Genomic DNA, 24,341 nt, shown 5'->3' with positions numbered 1-24,341 from the left:
AAACTCAAAATCTTACCAAGTGAAATTTTTAGTCAAAATGTCTTATCCCACTTAATTTAAGATGAATTTAGTTAACAAGTAACATTTTAGGAAGATAGAGGGACTTGTTTGAAGACAATGCATCTTAAATATCTTGTTAAGTCAAACAATCTTAAAATAATCTTGTTTTGAGTTTTAATTTAGAAGAAATAAGGTTTATTTTACATTTCATAAATTTTTCAAGTTGAGATCTTATTTGTAGAACATGGTTAATCTTGATTTAAGACAAACACTTTACTTGATTTAAGTAAATGTATAATAATATCTTAATATAATATAATATCTTCATATTGGAGAATCTATCAGAAAGCAGCTCCATTGATAAAAGAAAGAAAGAAAGGAAGACAGAAAGAAAGAAAGAAAGAAAGAAAGAAAGAAAGAAAGAAAGAAAGAAAGAAAGAAAGAAAGAAAAGTAGTTTTTTTAAGGGTGGGTTACAGTTTTCAGGCACTGTTTCTTCTAAATCAGATAAAAATATACATCCTCAAACTACATGCACACAATTAAACACCTACTTTCGAGCATAGCTGGCTTATCCTAAAAAAACAACATGACTGAATATTAGTATATCCAGCTAACTATGAGAAGACATTATATCTCAAAATGCTCAAAATAAACTTTGTAATCTTAATGTAAGTACAAGATGGTCTTAAACCTAGAGAAGTGCCGCTACAATACAACTCAAATTAAGGTGAATATATCTCAAATGAAGAAGTTGACATGAAATTTATTAGTGCAAAAGTCTTTTTTTTTAAATAAAAAATACCAACTGTCAGCATTCCTGTCTTATTCTGAGACACTAAGCTTTAAAATACTGGTGAAATGTTGCTTAAAATAAGTTTTCCCTGATAAATTTTAAGATCACAGTTTTCTAAATATTACGTCTTATTTCAAGAAATCTTACCAATCAAATTTTGACTTGTTCTATTTGCAGATTCAAGGTAAAAGTACCACGAAATAAGTTTTTTTTTTCTTGTTTTTGGAGGGGCATTTTTTCCAGGGTTTTGTATTGAATGCCCCTGTGTGCACAACCTTGCATTGCTTTTGACAATTTCCACAAAATATTCACCTCACTTTTTTTGGAATACCAAGAAAATGATGATGTCGGTGATGCCAGGTGAGCGTTCTTTTAAAAAAAAGTATTCTTAATTAACTTCAAAAGATTTCCTGGTACCTGTGATTCATCTCTTTCCTGTCATTGCCAGTTATTCAGGCAGCAGAATAAGCTGAAACTAATGGAGGTTAGATTCAACAAGGTTGTTGTGTAATACCAGATGATGAACATTTTGTAGTAGTTTGCGTTGCTTTGTATGACTCATTACTGATCTACTGCCAGCTCAGGCTTTACAGCACAAATACAATACTACTGTAACAAGTACACTGTGTTCATTAAAGCTGTGCATTGTTAAAATGATGTTAATTTGCTGGTTGATTTAATGGCATCTACAGTTTTCAAAAACCGTTAACATTACAAATGCTGGCCCCTACTGTTAAGTGTATTCATGTTTTAATTATAAACCTCTTTATTAGCCATGTAGTTGTAGTGTGCTTAAAGACAGGTGACACTGGTCCATGTCAGACTGTGATGATTCCCGCAAGTTGATTGTATAGATCATTCTTGTTTAATTATGGACTCATATACAAGCTCTGGTTCTGATTTCTGGGCCTTGTGAATGGATGTGTCAGCTCTTCTTTCCTTCCTGTGTGAACATGAGACAGAAATGTGTGGCAGGCATCTCTCTGTATGATTTAGCTCCTTGCTTTACGGTGCGGAGAGATGCATGTGATCTGTAGGTTTGAGTTGCACATCATAGCTTCCCCTGGATCTGCAGCTTTTTACTGCGTCTTTGGTTTTTACGAGTGCAGCGCAAACTGATCACACTGGATTACAGGGGGCCGTGTTGTCTGACCAAGTGTGTGTGTTTGTGTGTGTGTGTGTGTGTGTGTGTGTGTGTGTTCATGTGTGCACAGTCGGAAAGAGGATAATGTGGAATGTCCTCTCTTCCAGGGTCTCTTCCTCTGGCTCCCCTCCAGCCCCTGCCTCCTCTCAGGGAGGGGTTTTTCCGATCTCGATACCCGTTTTGTCTATTTCTGTCTGCTAGGGTATTCAGGTTGGTGTGTATCCCTTACACACACGCCACACATTCCCCACTGCTTTCTCGTTATCTCAAGACTCTTCACGCTGGATCTGGTTTTATCCTTCTCCTAAGTCTTGTTTGTCGTCTCCCTCTCCTCCCTGTCTCTCCTCCTCCTATCCAGCCTTTTGTTTACCTTCTCCAAACAGTGTCTTAAGATTTTTCTGACTTTTTGTGTCAAAGCGATTCTCAGTATTTCCTCTTCTCTCTCCAGCTGTACGGTGAGTACAGGGAGCAGCTGGGAAACTTTGCCCGACGGGAGGCTGCCCGCTTACTGACAGAGAGACAATGGAGAAGACAGGCAGGGGAAAACACAGGCAGCGCGCGCAGAGGCCTTGGCCGGCGGCATCATCATCATCACCCTGTGACCTTGGAATCGCATCACAGCCACGCCTCCTCTACCCAGAAGCCTCGTCCCTACTCCAAATGCCAAGGTGACCTGCAGAAATAAAGAGCTATTGTATTCAAATGCTGCACAAATGCTTTTCTAAGAAGTCTCAAACCAAGAATAACAGTTACCATGGTCGTGCTCTAGTGGTTGCCATGACAGCTCATGTTGTAACCAGGGAAAAGAGGTGGAAATTAACAAAACACATTTAATTCAACAGATTGAAGGTAATGGCACTTCACTTTGCTTTTCTCCTTTTTTAATAAACCCTCATATTTTATCACACTACATTCTCCAGAGAGCAGCGTCTATCTGATGGCTCCAGTTTCTTTTTTTTAATGATATTTTTTAACATTTCTTTTACAGTCAAAGTAAATTTGTCCACAGTTATTATTATTTATATTTTTTACATTTTATACAAATAAAGGAAATAAAGACACAAAAAGTAATATAAATTATAATAGAATTGGAATTCACAGTTTGAAAATAAATAAGTCAAAAATCTAATAATAATAGCAATAATAAGAATATTAAATTCAGAGGATAAGAGCGAAGAAAAAAAATGTGTAGTCTAACTTCACAGTGAAAATTAAAGAGAAAGCAAACAACTATAACAACAATAAGATACAAAACAAAAGAAAAATTAGAGAACAGAAACAACTACATATACCCCTCCACCCCAACCCTTGGTTTGGTTTGGTTCTCATTACCTACATTTCATACACATTTCTTTTGTTGTCAAAAAGTGCAATATGATTGAGAGAACAGCATGATACAAAATAACATAATGTTCAAGTCCAGAATTTAAAAGTGAAAAAAAAAATAAAATAAAAATAAAAGCATAACCCAGCATAAAGTCCTCACATTTTAGTTGAGGTAGAGCATTTATGGGTTGTGCTTTAGGTGGGTTTCATTACAGCTCATGTTGTAACCAGGGAAAAGAGGTGGAAATTAACAAAACACATTTAATTCAACAGATTGAAGGTAATGGCACTTCACTTTGCTTTACTCCTTTTTTAATAAACCCTCATATTTTATCACACTACATTCTCCAGAGAGCAGCATCTATCTGACGGCTCCAGTTTCTGGTTACTTTGCACATTATGATTTTACATGCAACATGATGAGCTCATAAAATACGATGCACTGCTATAGTTTAATTAGACTGTCATGCAGAATATGATGCTGTCAGATTTAGCACCAGCTGGTTTAAAGGCTGTAGTCGGGATTTAAGACCAGCTGAGGTCAGGAATCCCTTAATGTACATCATCCATATCTAAAAAACACAAAGTGTGCATCCTCCACCACTTGCTGCAATGTACTTAGCCCTCCTGTGTTTGTTGTGGGTCAAATTGACCCTTTTCAAAGTTAGAATAGATAAAAAATGTTAATATTATTTTTTCAGTATCCAATCCATTTTATTTATATAGCAAATTTTAAAAACAAGGTTACCAAAGTGCTGCAAAAAAAATACAAACAGCAGAAATAAATAATAGTAACTTTTAAGATACAGTGAATTAAAAGACAAACAGAGACCAACACAAACTTTCATGCTGTATTAAAAGCCAGGGAGTAAAAAGTAGTTTTAAGATGTGATTTAAAAGTATCCAGGGTGGTGGCCGTTTTGACTTGGGTATGAAATGTCTTTGCTTGGCTTAATAGCCCTCATATACCCTGGGTCAAATTGACTCAGGAACATTATTGCTCTTCATGAGAAACAAACAGGAGGGTGAAGAAGTAAAAGAAATGTTAATTATTATGATTTAACTTTCACTGAATTAATAAATCATTAAGTCACCACTCTGAAAGGAGAATGAATACCTGCTGCAAGTGGGTATATATATATATATATATAGTGAGCTTGCATACAATCCAGTGCAAACTTGACACAACGACTTATTAGGGAGTCCCTCATCTGAGCTCTGACTGTGAACACAGTAAAACTACCTTATTTAATTTAACCAATAAGTTAGATAGCTTAGCATAAGATGCAACTTATTAACACTACAGAAAGGATATAAAAAACAAAGCATTTAAAATCAATAATGCTGCATCAAATTTGATTATGCTTTTTTTAATCTCAAGGTATTTTGAACTAGGATGAGAGGCTACTCCATTAGTGAATGTCAAGCTCACTCTGATTATTCTCTACATTATATACACATCTGTTATGTTACAACATCGTCACTGTTACCGCAGTCACGCCGACTGATTCCCTCTCAGGCTCAGCTAGAATAACTAACTGTCAGTAATTAAATCAAGTGATAAATGATTCAAGATGAGTCATTAATTTAATCTCTCTGTCCCAGATTGTTTGGCTCGTGTGCGGCGGTACATTGTGACCAAGATGGGAGAGGACTGGATCTTCCTGGTTCTTCTGGGACTGACTATGGCTCTGGTCAGCTGGAGTATGGACTACGCCAGTGCTAAGAGCCTGCAAGGTACCACAGGTCCCAGATGCAGAAAGCATTACAGTCACATTTGTATTCTGATAACACAGGATTTAAGTTTCTACTGTCTTTAATTATTGCATTTATTCCCCTGTGTGTAATGCACTGTCTCTGCCCTCTTTTCTCTTTCTATTTCTGTCTTTTTCTCTCTTTCAGCCTATAAGTGGATACACGGAGAGCTTAAGGGCAATGTAGCGCTCCAGTATCTCGCCTGGGTCACCTATCCCATGATCCTTGTCATGTTTGCCTCACTTTTCTGTCACTTGGTTTCCCCACAGGCCATCGGTAAGCTCTCCATCACCTGTCAGCCTCTGTAATCCTTTCTTAGCGTTTTGTTCTGTCCTCTTTTAACCCTTTTCATCTGTTTTTAGTTGCATTTAAACGCTCATTTTTTGTTTGCCACATGTGTTGTCTGTTTTCCCATCTTTCCTCTGTTTTTCTTTTTCCCCAGGTTCTGGTATTCCAGAGCTGAAAACCATCCTGAGAGGTGTAGTGTTGAAGGAGTATCTGACCCTCAAAGCCTTTGTAGCTAAAGTGGTCGGACTGACTGCTGGCCTTGGCAGTGGGATGCCAGTGGGCAAAGAAGTAAACAAACACCTCTTTTAATCTCTTTTCTGTTTGTTTTACCTTTTAATATCTGTTTTTTTTTATATGTGTGTTACTATCATCCTCCTTCTTCTTTTTTTCTCTTTCCATCACTCCATGTGCTCCTTTTCCAAGCTTGGAGGATAATAAATCACCCTCTGTCATGTTTTTCTTCACTCCCTCCTCTCGTGGGACTGAAACAAATTATTCCCCAGCAAAGGAGTTCATTCATTTTCTCTATTACAGTAGCAGTGCAACTGCCACATCCTGCAATTAAACAGTGATTTATCTGCTCTGATACAACATGTCCCAATTTAGATTCCCTGTTTTACAGACAATTGTCAGTGTCTGTGTATATAAACATTACTTGTTGCTCATCTGTGTCAGTGATTTCCTCCATCACCCCCAGGGTCCGTTTGTCCACATCGCCAGCATCTGTGCTGCAGTGCTCAGTCGATTCATGTCCATCTTCTCTGGAGTTTATGAGGTAAGCTGAGGCCCTGACCAAAACAAATTACATTATCCATAAGTCCTTGCAGACTACAGTCAATGCACTTCTGGAGATGTGGGTTTATCATGATAACTTTTTGTTGTTGTTGTCTTTGGTGTGATAACATGGTTCCTACAAGTCCTCAAAATCTGTCATGTAAGATATAAAACTAATTTACTGCACTTGATTTGTATGCATTTCAGTGACAAGACCATTAGGTCAACATTTGCAGTTATGACGGAAATATTGCTAACACACTAGATTGTCTCAAAAATGTATTTTACACATTTGCTGAAAGCCCACTTCAAGATTTAAGGCAACTTTGATGATCCACCAACTTTTCCTGAAGCACCATCATCAGGTCAAAAATGTTATGTAGTGAGAAGCAATCATATATGGATCAGAGGGTAGAGCAAAGGGTTAGCAAATACTCAATTATCAGCTAATTCTAACGTTAGCATTACTTAGCTTGGTCAGTAAAGGTGCATTTCGACCAAGAGTTCCGGGGTCTTTTAGGCCCAAGAACTACTTTCATGCATGCTAACTGAACATGGCTGAACTTTGTTTAGCATGTGGAAGCATCTGTTGACAGTTCGCATTTTAGACAACTTTCAACTAAACTCAAGCCATAAAAATTACCCCTTAGCAATATAGATAAACATTAGCCTGTAAGTATTCTCAGTGTGAGCATGTTAGCATGTTAGCATGATGGCTACAGACAGTAAAATAGAAGTGGACATTGCTAGATTTTTTTCTGGAGTCAAAAGTGCCAAAATTTGGACCAGAGGGTAGCCTACAGTAAAGAGGTAACTGGGATATTAACAGGGTAAGGTCCACTTTTTAAATGTAAATATAGTGCGTCTTTTAGAGTTAATCTTAGACTGCATATATGACCAAACAATATTTGCCACCATGCTTAATTTGAGTCTTTAACTAATCAAACAAGTCCTTGAATGTTGTGTTAAAGTGAAAGTGGGAATCCTGTGACAGTTGTTTTCCCCGATCTGTTTCTCTCCTGCCCAGCTCACACCCTCCCCTTCCCCTCCCTCTTTTTTATGAGTCTTTGTTTTGGCTCGTCCCCTCGCACCTCCTCTGTGTTTGTGTTTCACAGTATTAATAGTGTGAAGGTAATGTCTGGCATGTGTATTAACAGTAACCTCCTATATCCCTGTCTCCCTCTTTTCCCTGCTCTCTCCCTTTGGCTTTCCCATTCATCCCTGCTCGTTTGTGACGCCTCTCTACTCTCCCTATCTGTCTCCACCCTTGACCCTTAACCCCAGAATGGCACCCATAACCAGGACCTGTTGGTGTGTGCGTGTGCTGTAGGAGTGGCCACCTGTTTTGCAGCTCCCGTGGGAGGCAAGTGCTGTGCAGCTCCTCTGGTTTGTTCAGGCACAGGTCTCCAGTTAGCTTTGTCCTCCTGAAATAACATCAATAAGATAAACATGGAGATCAAGCCTGGCAATACCAGTGTTGTGCTCAATATTGAAACTTGCACATTAACCTGTCAGTACTGTGGCTGAGCCTGTCGTGTGACTAAAAACTTACCTTGTTAAATATTTTGAGATACAGTTCTCCACTTTCCTGCTCAGGTTGAGATAAGAACATAGGTACTACATCTATGTCTGTATGCTAAATATTAAGCTACAGTCAGCTTACAATTAGCTTAGCTTAGCATAGTATAAAGACTGACTTCTTTTTTCCCTTTTTTTTTCTTCTTTATTACACTGCTCTATGTCCTTTAAATTGACCCATGTGGACGGATAACATTTTTAATTTGATTGAATTACATTGAAGAAGGCCCATTAGATGAGTAAATGATGATTTTTTTCATCAACTCTAAAGCTCTGAAAATAAGACTAAGCGGCAACCTAGATGAAGCCCATGTGGAAGTGTTATAAACTGCAGTTCATCGAGAATCCACTTGAGGCTGGCTGCAGAAACACCGGAAACAACATAGACACCAATTCAAAAAAGACGATCTTTGCAGCATTAATAAACATGTCTACAGCCTGGTTCAAAAAACTGCTTGGCTCTACGTTGCTAATTTCTCTATCAGCACACACTGTCCGGGGGTGAATTTTTTTCTAACGTGACGGTTCAGAAGATATTAAGATTACGAGTTTTTGCCCAAATAAGGACATGACTGACTTGACTCCTGGACGAGGACCAAGCGGCAACCTTCGGTCTCAAACAAGGAAGCCCATGCGGAAGTGTTATAAACTGCAGTTCATCGAGAATCTGCTTGAGGCTGGCTGCAGAAACACCGGAAACCACATAGACATGAATGGGAAAAAGACGATCTTTGCAGCATTAATAGACTTGTTTACAGCCTGGTTAAAAAAAACGGCTTGGCTCTACGTAGCTAATCTCTCTATCGGCACACACTGTACGGGGGTGAATTTTTTTTTAACGTGACGGTTCAGAAGATATTAAGATTACGAGTTTTTGCCCATATAAGGACATGACTGACATGAGGAGGCTAGGAGGCTCACACTACGTCACACTCTGCCTGATTGAGTTCCGCATTTCCAATATGGCTGCCGCCGTCGATTGGCTTTAAAACAGCTCTCAGGAACAGATGGGTGACGTCACGGATACTACGTCTATATTTTATACAGTCTATGACGAGAACACATAGCTATTGGCTGAGAGGATCAAACTCCGCCTCTTTACGTCACCCTCTGCCTGGTTGAGTTCCGCATTTCCAATGTGGCTGCCGCCGTCGATTGGCTTCTAAACAGCGTTCAGGAACAGATGGGTGACGTCACGGATACTACGTCCATTATTTATACAGTCTATGAACAAGACTTGTTTATTTTATTAAAAAAAAAAAAAACATAGACTGTTTAAAACATGGATATAGTCTCAGTGACGTCACCCAAGCCAAATGATGGCTGTCGCTGTATTAGAAATGCTGACTCAACTGAACTTTCCCTCGCTCTAGCATGAGGCAAAGAGGCGTAGCCCTCCTGGCTAACAGCTACCCGCCTGTCAGTCAAGTCAGCTATGTCCCAACTATGCAACTTCTGGACACTTATAAACTTAGAAATGATGCAAAACTTTGACCTGAATATCTTCAGAACTAAGTTAAGAAAACTTGAAACCCCCTTACAGTGTGTACGAATAGAGAAATGTGCTAATATGAGTTTAAATTAATGAACTACAAGTAGCTTACAAGGTGCTTAGAGGCAGATTTTTCACCTTAAAATAGGGCCAGCCTAGCTTCTTCTGTTTACTTCCAGTATTAATGCTCTCATAGACAGCTTCATATTTTGTATAGAGACAAAAAAAAGTATCCACTTCAAAAAATATCCACTGAAAATCAACTTTATTTAAGATGATATTAGAAGCAGCAGTGTATTTGAGCCTTGACTTATAGGGCTCTGTCTACTATGAGGCTTTTTCTGAAGAACTGAACTTTTATTTTAATTTTAGGTGAGCTATCTTTGATTTTTGGCCTGCAATCAGCTTTTCGTAGGGACATAACGACACCTCGGATTGTCTCTTGATTGCTTCATTGCCTGGACGATTACCCTCATTGGCAGTTGCATGCTCTGCTTTAAATCCTCTTGGTTTGATTTTTCCTACCTCTTCTCAATCACTTTTTTTACCCACACTCCAGTGATCATTATTTATTCACTTTATTCCATTTTGCCTCCCCTCTCTCTCACTCTCCCCCCCTGTGGTTCCCATCATGTCCTCTCCACCTTGATCTTGTATTCTCTCTTTCACTGACTCTCTCTCCTGTCTCTGTCTACTCTGTCGTTCCTCATCACTTTCATTCCCCCTCCCTTCATCATCTCACTCCTTTCATCCCTCATTGTCTCTCTCACCCCGTCATCCCCTCTTGTTTCTCCCTCTCTGTTTTCTGTGTCAGTAGAACCCTTATGGTTACACAGATATTCTGACTGTTGGCTGTGCCGTGGGGGTGGGATGCTGTTTCGGCACTCCTCTGGGAGGTACTGTACAACTCGCACACTTACCTCATATAACCAAAATCCAACTGACTGCTCAAATTTTCCATTACTGATACAGGCTGAGGCTGTACCTGATCTTCTTTTCACTACTCACAGAAATGTGTCAGTAGCACATGGTGTAGAAAGTTAACCAGAATAAGTTGAAAGTTTATTGAACTAAGTAATTTTCTTCTTTTATCAGGGCAAATATCTGAATGTGTCTTTCTATGGGACATTATTAGAAAGTATTTCAGAATTTAGTTTTTAAAACAAACACTGAAGTTATGGTTGGTGTGTACAACATCCAATGATGATAATAGCTGTTACTCATTTATTTATATACTCTATAAATGCATAACATTATTTTATTAGGGCACTAAGACATATATTCTGAACATATTTGCAGAGTCAAGATGATTTTCTGTTAAAGAAAATAATGTTTACTGCTTGTCCAAATGTAACAGCAATATATTTGGTTTCCAAATTACATCTAACATCATTTTGGTATTTCTGTTAACCCTCCTGTTATGTTCGTAACGAAGAGGATTAGGGCCACTGAAAAAAAAAAAGGTCCAATCTATTTTTTTTTTATTATCATTCTGAGAAAAAAGTCAGAAATCTGAGATTAAAGTCAGAATTCTGTTTTTTTTTTCTCAGAATAATATTAAAAAATACATATTGGACCTTTTTTTTTTCCAGTGGATTAAGAAAAAAGTCAGAATTTTGACTGTGAAATATGTTAAATCAACCATTTTCATTTTATATGTTGGTTTCACCTATTAAGCCAAACAGAAGAAGTTTCATACTGAAAAAATACTTATTTAAATTTTTTAGCTTTATTATTGAACTTTTAAAAGGGTCAATTTGACCTGCAACATAACAGGAGGGTTAAAAAATGTTGTCACTTTTTGGGTGAAATGTATACCAACTGTGTATAGAATAAAACATATAATACCTCAGCTGGCGTATTTACTCATCTAACTCTAGAAATGATTAACTTATCACACCAAAAAAGTCTTATCGGCTCACCTCCTGTGATCCAACTTCTCACTATGCCATGCACTGATGTACAGGTGTACACCAGTTACATCACTGTTAGGTGTGGTTATTTGTGAGCAGAAGTCTGGTCAAACCAAACCATCCATTTAGAGATAAAGCAGGCTTAAGCTCTATGTGTTTCAGCCTGAAGTGACTTCAGAGTAACTCTTACACTAATGCATTTGGTATTTAGATGTTTTCTACAAGGGGAGTGGCTAGTGTGTGGAAAAGAACATACTTTATCTAAATGAGGTGTTAAAAAGAGGCAGTGTGTTGGACTTATTGTGTAAAGCCAGTTATTGTATCAGCACAGGTGAAAGGACACATAAATGTTTGGCACTCTTTTATTGACTTAGTGCTTTGTGAGCTGTGAAATTGGTATCATCATTTTTCAATTGTATAACATAATGTTTAAAGTTTATAGTTAAATTTCACCTTAGTGTTTGTTCTCAGTGGTGAGGAACAAAGAAATGTTGGGAATTGAAGTATTGGCCAGACAAAACAAGACATGAATTGTTCAACTTTCCTTTTGGGAAATTACAAACGGCTTATTTTACTCTATTCTCATATTTTATAGTTAGTGTTATGGAAGAGGGAAGTATAAAACAACAACACAACATAATATAAAAAGAGCTACTCTCTTGGTAAGCCAGGATCACTAGAGGAGCATGGGTATATTCATACATGCCATACGCTTATACTGAACATCACAAATCCTATATGCTTTCTGGGCACAGTGGTGTAACAACACACACTGACAAACCACTACAATACATTTTAATGCTACAGGGAAATTAAGTTAGCAGCTAACACAACCAAAACTACAAGCTCTGTCCACGTATGACGGAGCAGATTTTTCAGTGTTTTAAGTTTATAAATGTCCAGAAGCGAGCTGAAGGAAGTCCCCAAAATGTGTTAAAGTGAACATGATTGTGTATTTGATTGTGTGTGTGTGTTTTATAGTATGTGTGGGTGTGTGTGTGTTGGTAGTGTTATAGTAAGTGTAATCAGTCTGTGGCTCTCCTGTTATGTATAATTACACCCTCAGCTTTAAGTGTCTTTGGATTCATTTTAACTAATTTTAATCTCTCTCTCTCTGTCCCTCTGTCCCTGTTCCTCCATCCATTTTCTCTCACACTCCTCTCTTCCTCTGCTTCACTCCTTTCTCACACCATCTATCCTCATTTTACTTTCCTGTTTAATCCTCTGTCTCCCTCCATCATTTCTCTCTCTCTCTCTCTCTCTCTCTCTCTCTCTCTCTCTCTCTCTCTCTCTCTCTCTCACCCTCTCTCCCTCTCTCCCTCCTTCACCACCAGGAGTGTTGTTCAGTATTGAGGTCACGTCTACCTACTTTGCAGTGAGGAATTACTGGCGGGGATATTTTGCCGCCACATTCAGCGCCTTCATATTCAGGGTGCTCTCTGTTTGGAACAAGGATGCTGGTGAGAAGCAGAGCAGGCGCACACACACACACTCACTCACAAACACACACACAGAATCCACACACACTGTTGTTAAAGACTGCTGAGCTGTCATTTTATGGAAAGTAGCTGAATAAGACAGCTAAATAACATTTGCTGCTTGAGATAAACCAGAAATATTTCAAGTCATCACATACAACTCACACCATATATCCACCACAGGAAAATACACATCTTGCTTTTTAAATGACTGCCCTCTAACTTCTTAACATTTGTAGTAAATTCCCTTAAAATGTGATATTATATTGAGCAGATACAACTCAGGGACATCTTTATACACTATTGTTGTCCTATTTTCAAGAAAGTCATTGCTCTAACTCAAACAGACAATCATCTAATAAATAGGAAGTCAACTTGTAGTTTAATATGTAGTTTAACCCCCCTGTTGCGTTGCAGGTCAAATTGACCCTTTTAAAGTCTATTTCATGCAATATACGCCTTCAAAACCTGTTAAATACAGCATAAAAATCTGGGCACCATGTGACAGAAAAGGTGTTAGTTTATCAACATCACTTCATAAAAATAAAAAAAAATACAAATTTAGAATAAAATAAACAAAAATCTATATCATGTTAAACTATTGTATTTATATTTAGGGCTTTCAAATGTACATAAAAAAAGTTTTAATATTAATTTTAATGAAAAACGAGTGAGTTATCCTCATTGAACCATGATCTGTGAGAATTAAAGAACACCAATGGACTAAATCTTGATTTATCTGGTTAGTAATGGAGTTAAAAATTAGATTTAAAAAAATTTGTATTGGGTTTTTTTGGGGTTCTGACACTTGGATAATTGAATATGCCCGGGTCAAATTAACCCAGGAGCATTATTGCAGTTCCAGAGAAACAAAAATAACAGGAGGGTTAAAAAGAGAGGATGAACGTCACTGAGGGAAATCTTTTAAATGATTGCACATTATGGTTTAAATAGGCATACAACGCTCATTGATCATAAAGCTCTGATACCCTCATCTCCTGATACTCTACTTGCCATTTACAGAAACAGTGAATGTAGTGAAGCAATTAGCAGCTACATAGAGAGACGTTTCCCCTGGGCGTTGGTTGAGACTAAAATTAGAGCTAAAAAGAAAAGTGAATATTTGACTTCATTAGGTGGCCACAACACGACCCCAATTATAAGATAGCGTTACTCTGTATTTGTTGGATCTGTAAAGAAGCATCTGTTTTGCTATATCAACTTCCATCCATCCATCATCCATACCAGTTATACCCTTCAGGGTCGCAAGGGGTGCTGGTACCGATGCCAGCTGTTGTTGGGCAAGGGGCAGGGTGCACCTCGGACTGGTCATCAGTCTGTCACAGGGCTGACATTTAGACACTTGCACTCACGCCTACAGGCGGTTTAAAGTGACCAGTTTACCAAAGGAGCATGACTTTTTAAAAGTGATTTAATGTAAGGAGATCTAGTATAGAGGGAGAACCCATGCATGCACTGGGAGGACATGCAAATCCCACACAATAAGGCCCCTATCCCCAACTAGGTATTTAATCAAGGATTCTTCTTGCTTTGAGGTGATAGAGCATAACTACTGAATCACTGTGCAGTGGTATATCAACTCACACAGTGATGTCAAGTCAATGCTGTGCTGTGAGGTACTTTTACCTTGAAATAAGCAAAAAAAAAGTCTGCCAATAGAACAAGTGAAAATTAGCTTGGCAAGATTTCTTAAAATAAGACGTAATATTTAGTAATCTGTGATCTTAAAATTAGACGGGAAAACTGATTTTAAGTAATATTTTACCAGTATTTTAAAGCTTAGTGTCTCAGAATAATCCAGGAATGATAACAATTAGTAATTGTTCACTCAGAAAAAGATTTCTGCACTGATAAATTTCATGTCAACTTCTTCATTTGAGATATATTCACCTTAATTTGAGTTGTATTATAGCGGCACTTCTCTAGGTTTAAGACCATCTTGTACTTGAAATAAGATTACAAAGTTTAATATGAGCATTTTGAGATATAACGTATTGTCATAGTGAGCTGGATATACTAATATTCAGTCATGTTGTTTTTTAGGATAAGCCAGCTATGCTCTAAAGTAGGTGTATCATTGTGTGCATGTAGTTTGAGGATGTATATTTTATCTGATTTAGAAGAAACAGTGCCTGAAAACTGTAACCCACCCTTAAAAAAAAACGTTTTCTTTCTTTCTTTCTTTCTTTCTTTCTTTCTTTCTTTCTTTCTTTTATCAATGGAGCTGTTTTCTGCTAGATTCTCCCATAAAATGCATTTACTTAAATCAAGTAAAGTGTTTGTCTTAAATCAAGATTATCCATCTTCTACAAATAAGACCTCAGCTTGAAAAATGTATGAAATGTAAAATAAACCTTGTGTCTTCTAAATTACAACTCAAAACAAGATCATTTCAAGATTGTTTGACTCAACAAGATATTTAAGAAGCATTGTCTTAAAACAAGTCCCTCTACCTTGCTCAAATGTTACTTGTTAAGTAAATGTATCTTTAATCAAGTGGGATAAGACATTTTGACTAAAAATGAGACAATTTCACTTGGTAAGATTTTGAGTTTTTGCAGTGTAGGAGTTAAATTTTAATGTTTTTTCAAAACTGCAAATATATTTTCATATCATGAGTTCACTATTTGATTCAGGCGGGTGCAAATAAATAAAAACTCAAGCCCCAGATATTAAGTACAGAAATAAGACACTGAAATGATATTTTTTGCTTTTCATTTTTATTCATAAATCTTTGTCTTTCAGTCACCATCACAGCTCTTTTCAAAACTAACTTCCGGATGGATTTCCCTTTTGACCTGCAGGAGCTGCCTGCATTCGCAATAATAGGGTGAGAATATATGTGTTCCAGTGTTTGTGAGTGTGCCAAAATACTGTAGGTTTTCACTTTTCCACAGAAGTAAACACATCATTGATGTCTCAAATTCATACCAAGTCCACACAGATGTCTCATCCTTGTGCATGTTGAGTGGTACAATGTGTTTTTCCCTCATGTTTCAGGATCTCATGTGGCTTCCTGGGGGCGTTCTTCGTCTACCTGAACAGACAGGTGGTACTCTTCATGAGGAGGCCGACAGCGCTCACACGCTTCCTAACCAAACAGTGAGATCCCAGCTCATAAACATGACTGTACAATGCCTACTGTTGTGGATTAATGTTGTGTTGGGCTCTCAAAATGCAGTGATTCTTGTCGCAAACACTGTTCCAAGAGACTAAAACCATTTGTGCATCCAAACCCAATTCCTCTTAATGTGTCTCAGCTCCACTCTCCCAACTCATCAGTCTCACAACACTGGCCAGGACAGCAGCAAAGCCTTAACAACCTTTCAGCCAGTTATTCACTCAATGTGGAGATTCACTTATCCTCTGAGACTGAGCAGTCAGGGAACATTAGCCTCCACCATTAGAGAGAAGAGCAGCAGCAGGAGAGCCATGCAATCAGTGCTGCTGCACACTCGTACTGACAGTTATTTCTGTTACAACCACTACTTGTTATGCCATGTATTGAGTTTCTCAGAGTACACTGGGCTTCCTATTAATGGCTTTGTGTGTATGTGTGTGTGCGTGTGTTTGTGTACACCCAGTCGATTGATCTATCCAGGTGCAGTGACACTGATCATCTCCACCCTCACTTTCCCCCCTGGATTTGGACAGTTTATGGCTGGAGAGGTAAAGTCTGAATCAATCTCACGCTCTCTGGCTGCTTTTTGAAGTCTTTTCATGAATATTTATGATATTTCAGAAAAAGGAGGTCACTGGGGTTTGTACGGTGTGGTTTTGTCATGTTATGCTGCGTATGCAGAGAAAGGCCTCAAAAATGTGATTTTTGTAAGCAACTTAAAAGGGAATGCCATCATTTTAGACATCAAAGTGTGTTTTTACAAGTCTTGGTAGTTGCCTCCTGATGTTTATGAAAGGTTGTAGAAATTCTTTTGTAGCTCAGAGGGAGCTTCGTGACGTCTAAAAAAATGCTTCAAGTGATGTCATGTAAGGAAACGGGTGAAAACGACAGGTTTGGATAATAAATCAAATCTGGAAGACTCCTGACTTGTACAAGGCAGTAACAGTACATGTAGTAAATATTAAAAAAATGTTACTGGCTTCAAATTTTCCAAAATTGTATTTTCTTTATGCTCGTCATTGTGGTTTTTCAGTCCAGTAAAGAGCATTTGAGCTTTTTCAATTTCAATTCAATTCAATTCAATTTGCTTTATTGGCATGAACAAAGACATGTTGTTGCCAAAGCACATCAAATTCATACACATACATTGCATATATATTCATTACATATTAAAGAGCATTTTAGCTTTTTCTCTCATTAAATGTGTTATCAGAATCAGAATCAGAATCAGCTTTATTGGCCAGGTATGCTTGAACACACAAGGAATTTGACTTTGGGAAACCGTGCGTTCTTTGTAAAAGGCATAATAAGGCATACAAATAAAAAAATATATATATAATAAAAATAAAAATATATAAAAAAATATATATATATAATAATAACAACAACATCAGCTATAAATACAAAGAACAACAAATAGGCATGACTAATATGTACAGACTAAAATAATATGATAATAGTGCAGTGGTGAGTAGCAGAGGTAGTTTTTACATTTAAGAAAATAGTAGTTAAATAATAAAATAAAATAAAAAAGTGAATTCTGTTTGGAGAGTTGTTACATTGTATATTTGCATGTTTATTTACATAGAGTATTTATCTGACAGTCGTTGCCATTGTAACATTTCTCAAGTATATTACAGTATTTTTTCAAAGAGTCATGAGAAAAAAATAAATGTTTTAACAATCTGTGTTTTTCTAGCTGATGCCTAGGGAGTGTATCAACTCCCTGTTCGATAATTTGACCTGGACCAAAATCTCAGGATCTCCTCTCCCACCCGACATGGGTCGCTCGTCTGCATGGCTCCATCCTCACGTCAGTGTCTTCATCATCCTTGTCCTCTTCTTCATAATGAAGGTATCTCTCCGTTCCACTGTATAAAGTAAATGTTGCCTTCATATACATGTAATAGCATAAAAAAAACTGTGGAGCTGGCACAGAATGACTGTCTTGATCCTGTATTTGTGTTGCAGTTTTGGATGTCAGCAGTTTCAACCACGATGCCCATCCCCTCCGGTGCCTTTATGCCAGTGTTCATATTAGGTAAGAGGATTTTTTTTAATGCAAGCACAGTATCTCCTGCTGAGCTTTAGTTCAATTTGTTTTTACCAGCATGTTTTATCTCTATCCCAAAGGAGCTGCGTTCGGTCGCCTCGTAGGGGAGATTATGGCCACACTTTTCCCAAATGGAATCCTGTTTGATGGGATCGTCTACCGCATCCTGCCCGGAGGTTACGCTGTCATTGGTCAGTCTGCTAATCATATAGCTATATATCTGTGAACAAATGCCTTCAGGCTTATTAGAGACTTTAAGATTAAGGAAAAATGAAATAGCATCCTGATAAAACTCCAGTTTATATATGTTGATTTAGTAAAACTTTAGGAACAGTTTCACCATTTTCACTTTGCTGAGTTGTACCTTTGCTTAAAATGAGGTCTCTGTACTGGGCCATTTTGAATGTGGCTGTTTTGTTAGGGAAAAAAAATTAAATCACATTAATAGATCAATAAAAGGTCTTCATTTGAATGTGTAACTCTTGTGTCTCAATCTAAAAGTGTATGAAATGTTATACAACTTTTTTCCCAATGTAGCACATATTATCGTCAAACAGGATAAGCAGTTAAGAAAACAAATAGATTTGATAGATGAATATTTTTGATACATTAAACTTTTATTTCTGCCCAGCAACTTTGTTTAACTGACAAAAGATCTGCTCAGAGGAATCAGATAGAGAAACTTAATACTTCATCCATTTCCAGGTGCGGCAGCAATGACAGGAGCCGTCACACACACAGTTTCCACGGCAGTAATATGCTTCGAGCTGACTGGTCAAATCTCTCACATCCTGCCCATGATGGTGGCAGTCATCCTGGCCAACATGGTGGCCCAGGGTCTACAGCCCTCTCTATACGACTCCATCATCCAGGTGAAGAAGCTGCCCTACCTGCCTGAGCTGGCCCTCGGGCACATCAGGTGAAGTTCAAGCCTAGAAAAAACTTTGTATGTGTGTGTAAGTCTTCCATACAGCTGTAATTTTTATTTGTATTTACTTTAGTATCTCTTCACCCTCAGCAAGTATAATATCTTTGTGGAGGACATCATGGTGCGCAAAGTGAGGTTTCTGTCTTCTCAGTCCACTTTTCGAGAGCTGGACCGTCTCTTAGAGAACTCAAGTCTAAAAACCATCCCCCTGGTGGACTCTAAAGGTAAGTTAACACACATTACCAGATTGTTTCATGCTCTTAGTTAGTCTTATAGATATACCTAAGTGTTGAAGGGCATTTGTGATGAATGTACAGCTTAGCATTAGGGCTGGAAACAGGAGGGACAAGCATTGCTTTGATAAAAGCTAAAAAGTTAACTTATTAGCTGCGTTTAAACGTACTAATTAAGGACATGTCCAGAGAAAGTAGCATGGGCCCCCCTTGAAATGTGATTAAGCACCCCAAATTCTAAACGATGACTGGCTGTTTGCTTTGCAGATGTCGGACTGTATGTTTCAATTGGAGCTGTGGTGCAACAGGTTGCTAGTAGCCTTCTTTGCATATCAGTTTGCAGTACATATAAATAACAGGGATAGACCAAGCGGCAACCTCCGGTCTAAAAATATGAGTCCAATGTGGAAGTGCTAAAAACTGCAGTTCATCTAGGATCCGCTTGAGGCTGGCTCCGGAAGTACCAGAAACCAAATACACAATTAAAAAAACACGATCTTTACAGCAGAAATAAACATGTTCACAGCCTGGTACAAAAGACGAGTGTAGTCTGGATAGCTCATTTCTCGATTGGCACACACTGTACGGGGGTCGAATTTTTCTAACGCGGCAATTTCGAAGATATTGAGATTACGAGTCTTCCAATTAGAGGCATAGCTGACTTGATTGACCACTGTAGCTGTTGGCTAGGAGGCTCAAAGCCCACCTCTTTACGTCACACTGGCTCGACAGCAGCAATATAGCTGCCGCCGCCGATTGGCCTCAAAACAGCGCTTCAGAAACAGATGGGTGACGTCACAGGATTGACATGGTAAATGAATGCTAGTAGAGCATGTGTGTGTGTGTGTGTGTGTGTGTGTGTGTGTGTGTGTGTGTGTGCGTGTGTGCGTGATTGAGTGCCTCAGTTGGGCCACCCCAGTCCAAAAAGCATGGACACACCCCTGCTTAGAAATTACAGAAAATGACTGCACCCAGCCAAGAAATAGCCTCAAACAAAAGTTCAAATTTGTGAAAGAAGTTGCCGTTTTACAGCTCAAACAAACAAGATCTAAACTATCTCTGTAAGTGAGATCCTGTAGTGCTGGTTGGTGTTTTTTTTTCTAAACCCTTGATCAAGCCTAATAAGCTGTTTCAAGGTGCTATGCCAAGGTAAGACAAATACTTTTCAGGCTGTAGCTTCATATTCAGCTCACAGATATTAAAAGTAGTTCAAGTCTTCTTGTCTCATAACCAGCAAACAATTTCCCAGAATGTTTAACTATGCCTTGTTATACTTCTCTGCAGAATCCATGATTCTTTTGGGCTCCATTGAGAGGACAGAGCTTCAAGCTGTCTTAGACTGGTGGCTTTCTCCAGAGAGGCGAGTCTTTGAAACAGGTCCGCGCTCACCTGATCAGGGCTCCAAAGTCAGCTGGGAGTCCTTTGCCTTTGTGGACGAGGAGGGTGCAGAAGAGGATGCAGACAAGGTAGGAAAAATCCAACCCTAACCCCTTTATAGAAAGTACTTCAGCCTGTTACTTTAAAATGATAAAATGTTATGTATGTTGTATCTGTAGACTGCTCCAGTACAGGAGGAATGTAACGGGCCTGTGCCATCCCCCAAACCACAAGAGCTATCCACCAACCACACAGACTCAGGTAACATAGCATTACCACTGCATGAAAAGACTACCCACCAAATACTACCTCTCCTTAGACATGTTTCTGTATCATACCATCAGACAAGCGTAAGCTGCCTTCTGTCAGGAGGGCCCTTCAGAGACTCTTCTCTTCCACGTCTTTGTCAGGACAGGCTGAAACTCAGGTAAGATTAACCTCACATACTCATCAGTTTGACCCTAAAAGCTCAGAGCACATCACTGATCTGCTGTTCAGTCGTCAGTGACAGCTCAGATAGGGGCATCGCACTGACATGGCAGCTCAAGCTAACCCAGCAAACGCATGACATATTGTGCAGAGGGCAATGACATGACGCCAACAAGGGTTATCTTAATACCGTCTGTCTAGCTTTTCAATCTGTCCTTTTGTCTTTCTGTCACACTCTTTCCTCAGGAGACCACAGCCCCTACGCTGACTGACACCATGTCTCCAGAGGAGGTACTGAAAGTTATTGATACTACAGACGACAATGAGAAAAATCAAACCAAATGAATCAATAACTATAAGTTCCATTCCTCTCGTTCTGATTGGCTGCTGCAGATCAAAGCCTGGGAAGAAGAGGAGCTCAATAAACCAATCGATATGGAGCAGATACGTATAGACCCCTCCCCATTTCAGCTGGTGGAAAGAACATCACTCCACAAGGTAACAACAGTCTCTGCTCAATACATGTGGACATGCTTTTCAAAATGTAATGTCTTGAGAGTCTCAAAACCATAGATTGTAAAACATGAACATTGTTTCAGTGAGTTCACCCACTGGTTCCTGTAGAGGGGTTCTAAAGCCAGACAATGCACTGTAAAAACTCAAAATCCTACCAAGTGAAATTGTCTCATTTTTAGTCAAAATGTCTTATCCCACTTGATTTAAGATACATTTACTTAACAAGTAACATTTGAGCAAGGTAGAGGGACTTGTTTTAAGACATCTTAAATATCTTGTTACTGTAAGTCAAACAATCTTGAAATGATCTTGTTTTGAGTTGAAATCTGGAAGAAATAAGGTTTATTTTACATTTCATACATTTTTCAAGCTGAGATCTTATTTGTAGAAGACAGATAATCTTGATTTGAGACAAATACTTTACTTGATTTAAGTAAATGCATTTTATTGGAGAACCTATCAGAAAACAGCCCCATTGATGAAAGAAAGAAAGAAAGAAAGAAAGAAAGAAAGAAAGAAAGAAAGAAAGAAAGAAAGAAAGAAAGAAAAGTTGTTTTTTTAAGGCTGGGTTACAGTTTTCAGGCACTGTTTCTTCTAAATCAAATAAAAATAAACATCCTCAAACTACATGCACACAGTGAAACACCTACTTTTGAGTATAGCTGGCTTATCCTAAAAAACAACATGACTGAATATTAGTATATCCAGCTAATTATGAAAAGACATTGTAACTCAAAATGCTCAAATGAAACTTTGTAATCTTATTTCAAGCACAAGATGGTCTTAAATCTAGAGAAGTGCTGCTATAATACAACTCAGATTAAGGTGAATTTATCTCAAATGAAGAAGGTGACATGAAATGTATTAGTATTAGTGAAAAAATACGAATTGTTTGCATTCCTGTCTTATTCTGTGACAATAAGCTTTAAAATACTGGTCAAATATTGCTTAAAATAAGGTTTCCCTGCTAATTTTAAGATCACAGTATTCTAAATATTACGTCTTATTTTAAGAAATCTTACCAAGCAAATTTTCACTTGTTCTATTGGCAGATTTTTTTGCTTATTTCAAGGTAAAAATACTTTGAAATCAGTTTTTTTTTTTTCTGGAGGTGCATTTTTTCCAGTGTGGTGCTCACTATGTTGGAACTACTGACTCCAACTTACTTTTGATCAACCTAGAAGCCTCTGGTAGTGATTTTTCTATGCCTATGGTTACCACTTGTCCAAAACAGTTAGGAATGCATTATATAATCTCCTTTACATTGTATCCCGAATGAATGGCAGTCAGTGAGAACAGAAAACTAATAGTTGTATCTATCTGATCACTGCAACCTGTTCTCTGCCTGCACCCTTAAAAGCTTAGAATCCTGAGTCTTGAATGTCGTGCTGTGACTCATGTTATGCAGCAGAGTAAGATATTTCCCTTTTACAATTTAAGATTCTTACAAGTACCAGTGCAGCTGTGCGAGCAGAGAACTGTCACACAACAATACACTCGACACTGACTGCATCATGTCCCCCTCTGTTTAATTTCTCAGACACACACCCTGTTCTCTCTGCTGGGTCTCAGTCACGCCTATGTCACCAGTATTGGAAAGCTGGTGGGTGTCGTAGCACTGAAGGAGGTAAAATCACTTCTTTATTTTACTCCATTTTTGGATCCATCGTCGTGTTTTTGTCCTCTCTCTTGGTTTGATCCTGTAATGCGGCATGACTGTGAGCTGTGAGAATCTCTGTTGTTCTGTCACTGGGTGCATCATGCTCTGATTCATGCGGTTATTCCATCAACCGCCCACAGCTTCTCCCTACAATAGCACTTCAACACGTGTATCTGCTTTTTGTGTTACCTCAGTGTGTGTTTCAACCTTTGTCTCTATCTAACAGCTACAGAAAGCCATAGAGGGCTCCACACGCAGCGGGGTGAGGCTTCGACCTCCTCTGGCCAGCTTCAGAGATGCCAGCAGGAAAGCCAAGAAGCACCAGCCTCCATCCTCCACCCCTTCCTCCCCCACTCGGGACAGAGACCTGTGGGGGGAGGGGAGCCGGAGGGAGGGGGACCTGGCAATGATGGAGTCCAAGGAGGATTCCGGAGGGACTTCACTGTCTTCTAGAGGAGCTTCTGGGGGTGACACTGCTCCCTCGTTCTCCCCCAGCACGGAGGGTGGCACCGTGACAACAAGAGGAGCTGAGGCCGCTTCTGAGGATCTGGCGTCCCCCTCCACCTCCACCTCCACCCCTACCTCACCTTCACCTCCTGCCTCCCCGGTGTCACCCACCAGCCCTGTGCTCACACTATCCTCCCTGCAGGAGGAGAGGGAGAGTGAGGAGTCGGATGAGCCTATATAAAGCAGGTTTGATAGAAAAGACTTCTACCTTCTTTTGATTTCACTCCTTTTCCTCCAGAGACTGAGCTGCGTCTGGACGGAGGAGTCTGGCTCACCTGCCGCCCCACAGATGCTCTGGGGGCAGGGTGAGCTGGAGGACACAAAACTTCTGAAACTTGTAGGACTGGGTTTATTTTCTACTCTTACAACAATCTCACTTTTTCACTCTCAGAATCTCAGGTGTGTTCCTGTGTCTTTTTGAACTTCAGACGGACAAACACATCTCTACTGTCCAATGTTTCTCCAAACTATGGAACTGTTCAATGTAGCAGCACGTCATATATCAATGTCTGTATATCTAATTCTGTACCTTTGATGAGGAACTAACTGACAGCAATGAAATGTATGATATCTAAACAATTTACTGATAAAGACTTAATGAATTTGACTAGGAGGTCAAAGAGATCAAGCATTTTAAGTTTACTGATTGAAGTTAATTTAAAATCATAATTTACATTTATCATAATTTGTTGTATGATAAATATTTAAATCATTATTACCAGCCTGTAATTTTTAAGAACAATAAATATTTAAATTGTCTTCTAGCTTATTTTGATTATTTATGTAGAACAATAAAAATCAAGATAGCCAAATGCTAAGGTATGCTACATTAATGGTGTTTAGATATTCTGACAGTGATAATTAGCACTAACACTAACAGTACAGCTGTTCTGTACAACTTCTTCAGTTTTTCAAATAGCTGTGTTTAGACAGATTTGGGGGAAAATGATGGAG

At 38.6% G+C, this 24,341-nt stretch overlaps 1 protein-coding gene across 1 annotated transcript; it reads left to right on the top strand.

The window, feature by feature from the left end:
• The first annotated feature begins 1,138 nt into the window (after positions 1 to 1,138).
• On the top strand, positions 1,139 to 24,061 carry clcn1b (chloride channel, voltage-sensitive 1b). The gene is made up of 24 exons (XM_034697637.1): positions 1,139 to 1,154; positions 2,046 to 2,148; positions 2,356 to 2,606; positions 4,870 to 5,001; positions 5,167 to 5,295; positions 5,462 to 5,595; positions 6,005 to 6,082; positions 9,969 to 10,047; positions 12,399 to 12,524; positions 15,309 to 15,393; positions 15,564 to 15,665; positions 16,148 to 16,232; positions 17,384 to 17,539; positions 17,656 to 17,725; positions 17,818 to 17,928; positions 18,443 to 18,656; positions 18,756 to 18,889; positions 20,183 to 20,364; positions 20,455 to 20,536; positions 20,620 to 20,702; positions 20,951 to 20,995; positions 21,098 to 21,202; positions 22,761 to 22,847; positions 23,107 to 24,061. Exons 1-24 carry the CDS (start codon positions 1,139 to 1,141, stop codon positions 23,566 to 23,568), a joined length of 3,051 nt encoding a protein of 1,016 aa, XP_034553528.1. The 3' UTR covers positions 23,569 to 24,061.
• Positions 24,062 to 24,341: the final 280 nt, after the last annotated feature.

The sequence above is a fragment of the Notolabrus celidotus genome, chromosome 12, assembly GCF_009762535.1.
Source record: "Notolabrus celidotus isolate fNotCel1 chromosome 12, fNotCel1.pri, whole genome shotgun sequence".
NCBI lineage: Eukaryota > Metazoa > Chordata > Actinopteri > Labriformes > Labridae > Notolabrus > Notolabrus celidotus.
Note: the sequence above shows the minus strand (reverse complement) of the source record. Positions and strands in the feature narration are given on the sequence as shown.

What these genes read in the sequence shown, in the direction of transcription:
- clcn1b (XM_034697637.1), top strand. An exon ending in TATGCCAGTGTTCATATTAG is followed by an intron (nt 17,726 to 17,817) that starts GTAAGAGGATTT and finishes TCTATCCCAAAG; the next exon opens with GAGCTGCGTTCGGTCGCCTC. An exon ending in CACCAACCACACAGACTCAG is followed by an intron (nt 20,537 to 20,619) that starts GTAACATAGCAT and finishes TCATACCATCAG; the next exon opens with ACAAGCGTAAGCTGCCTTCT.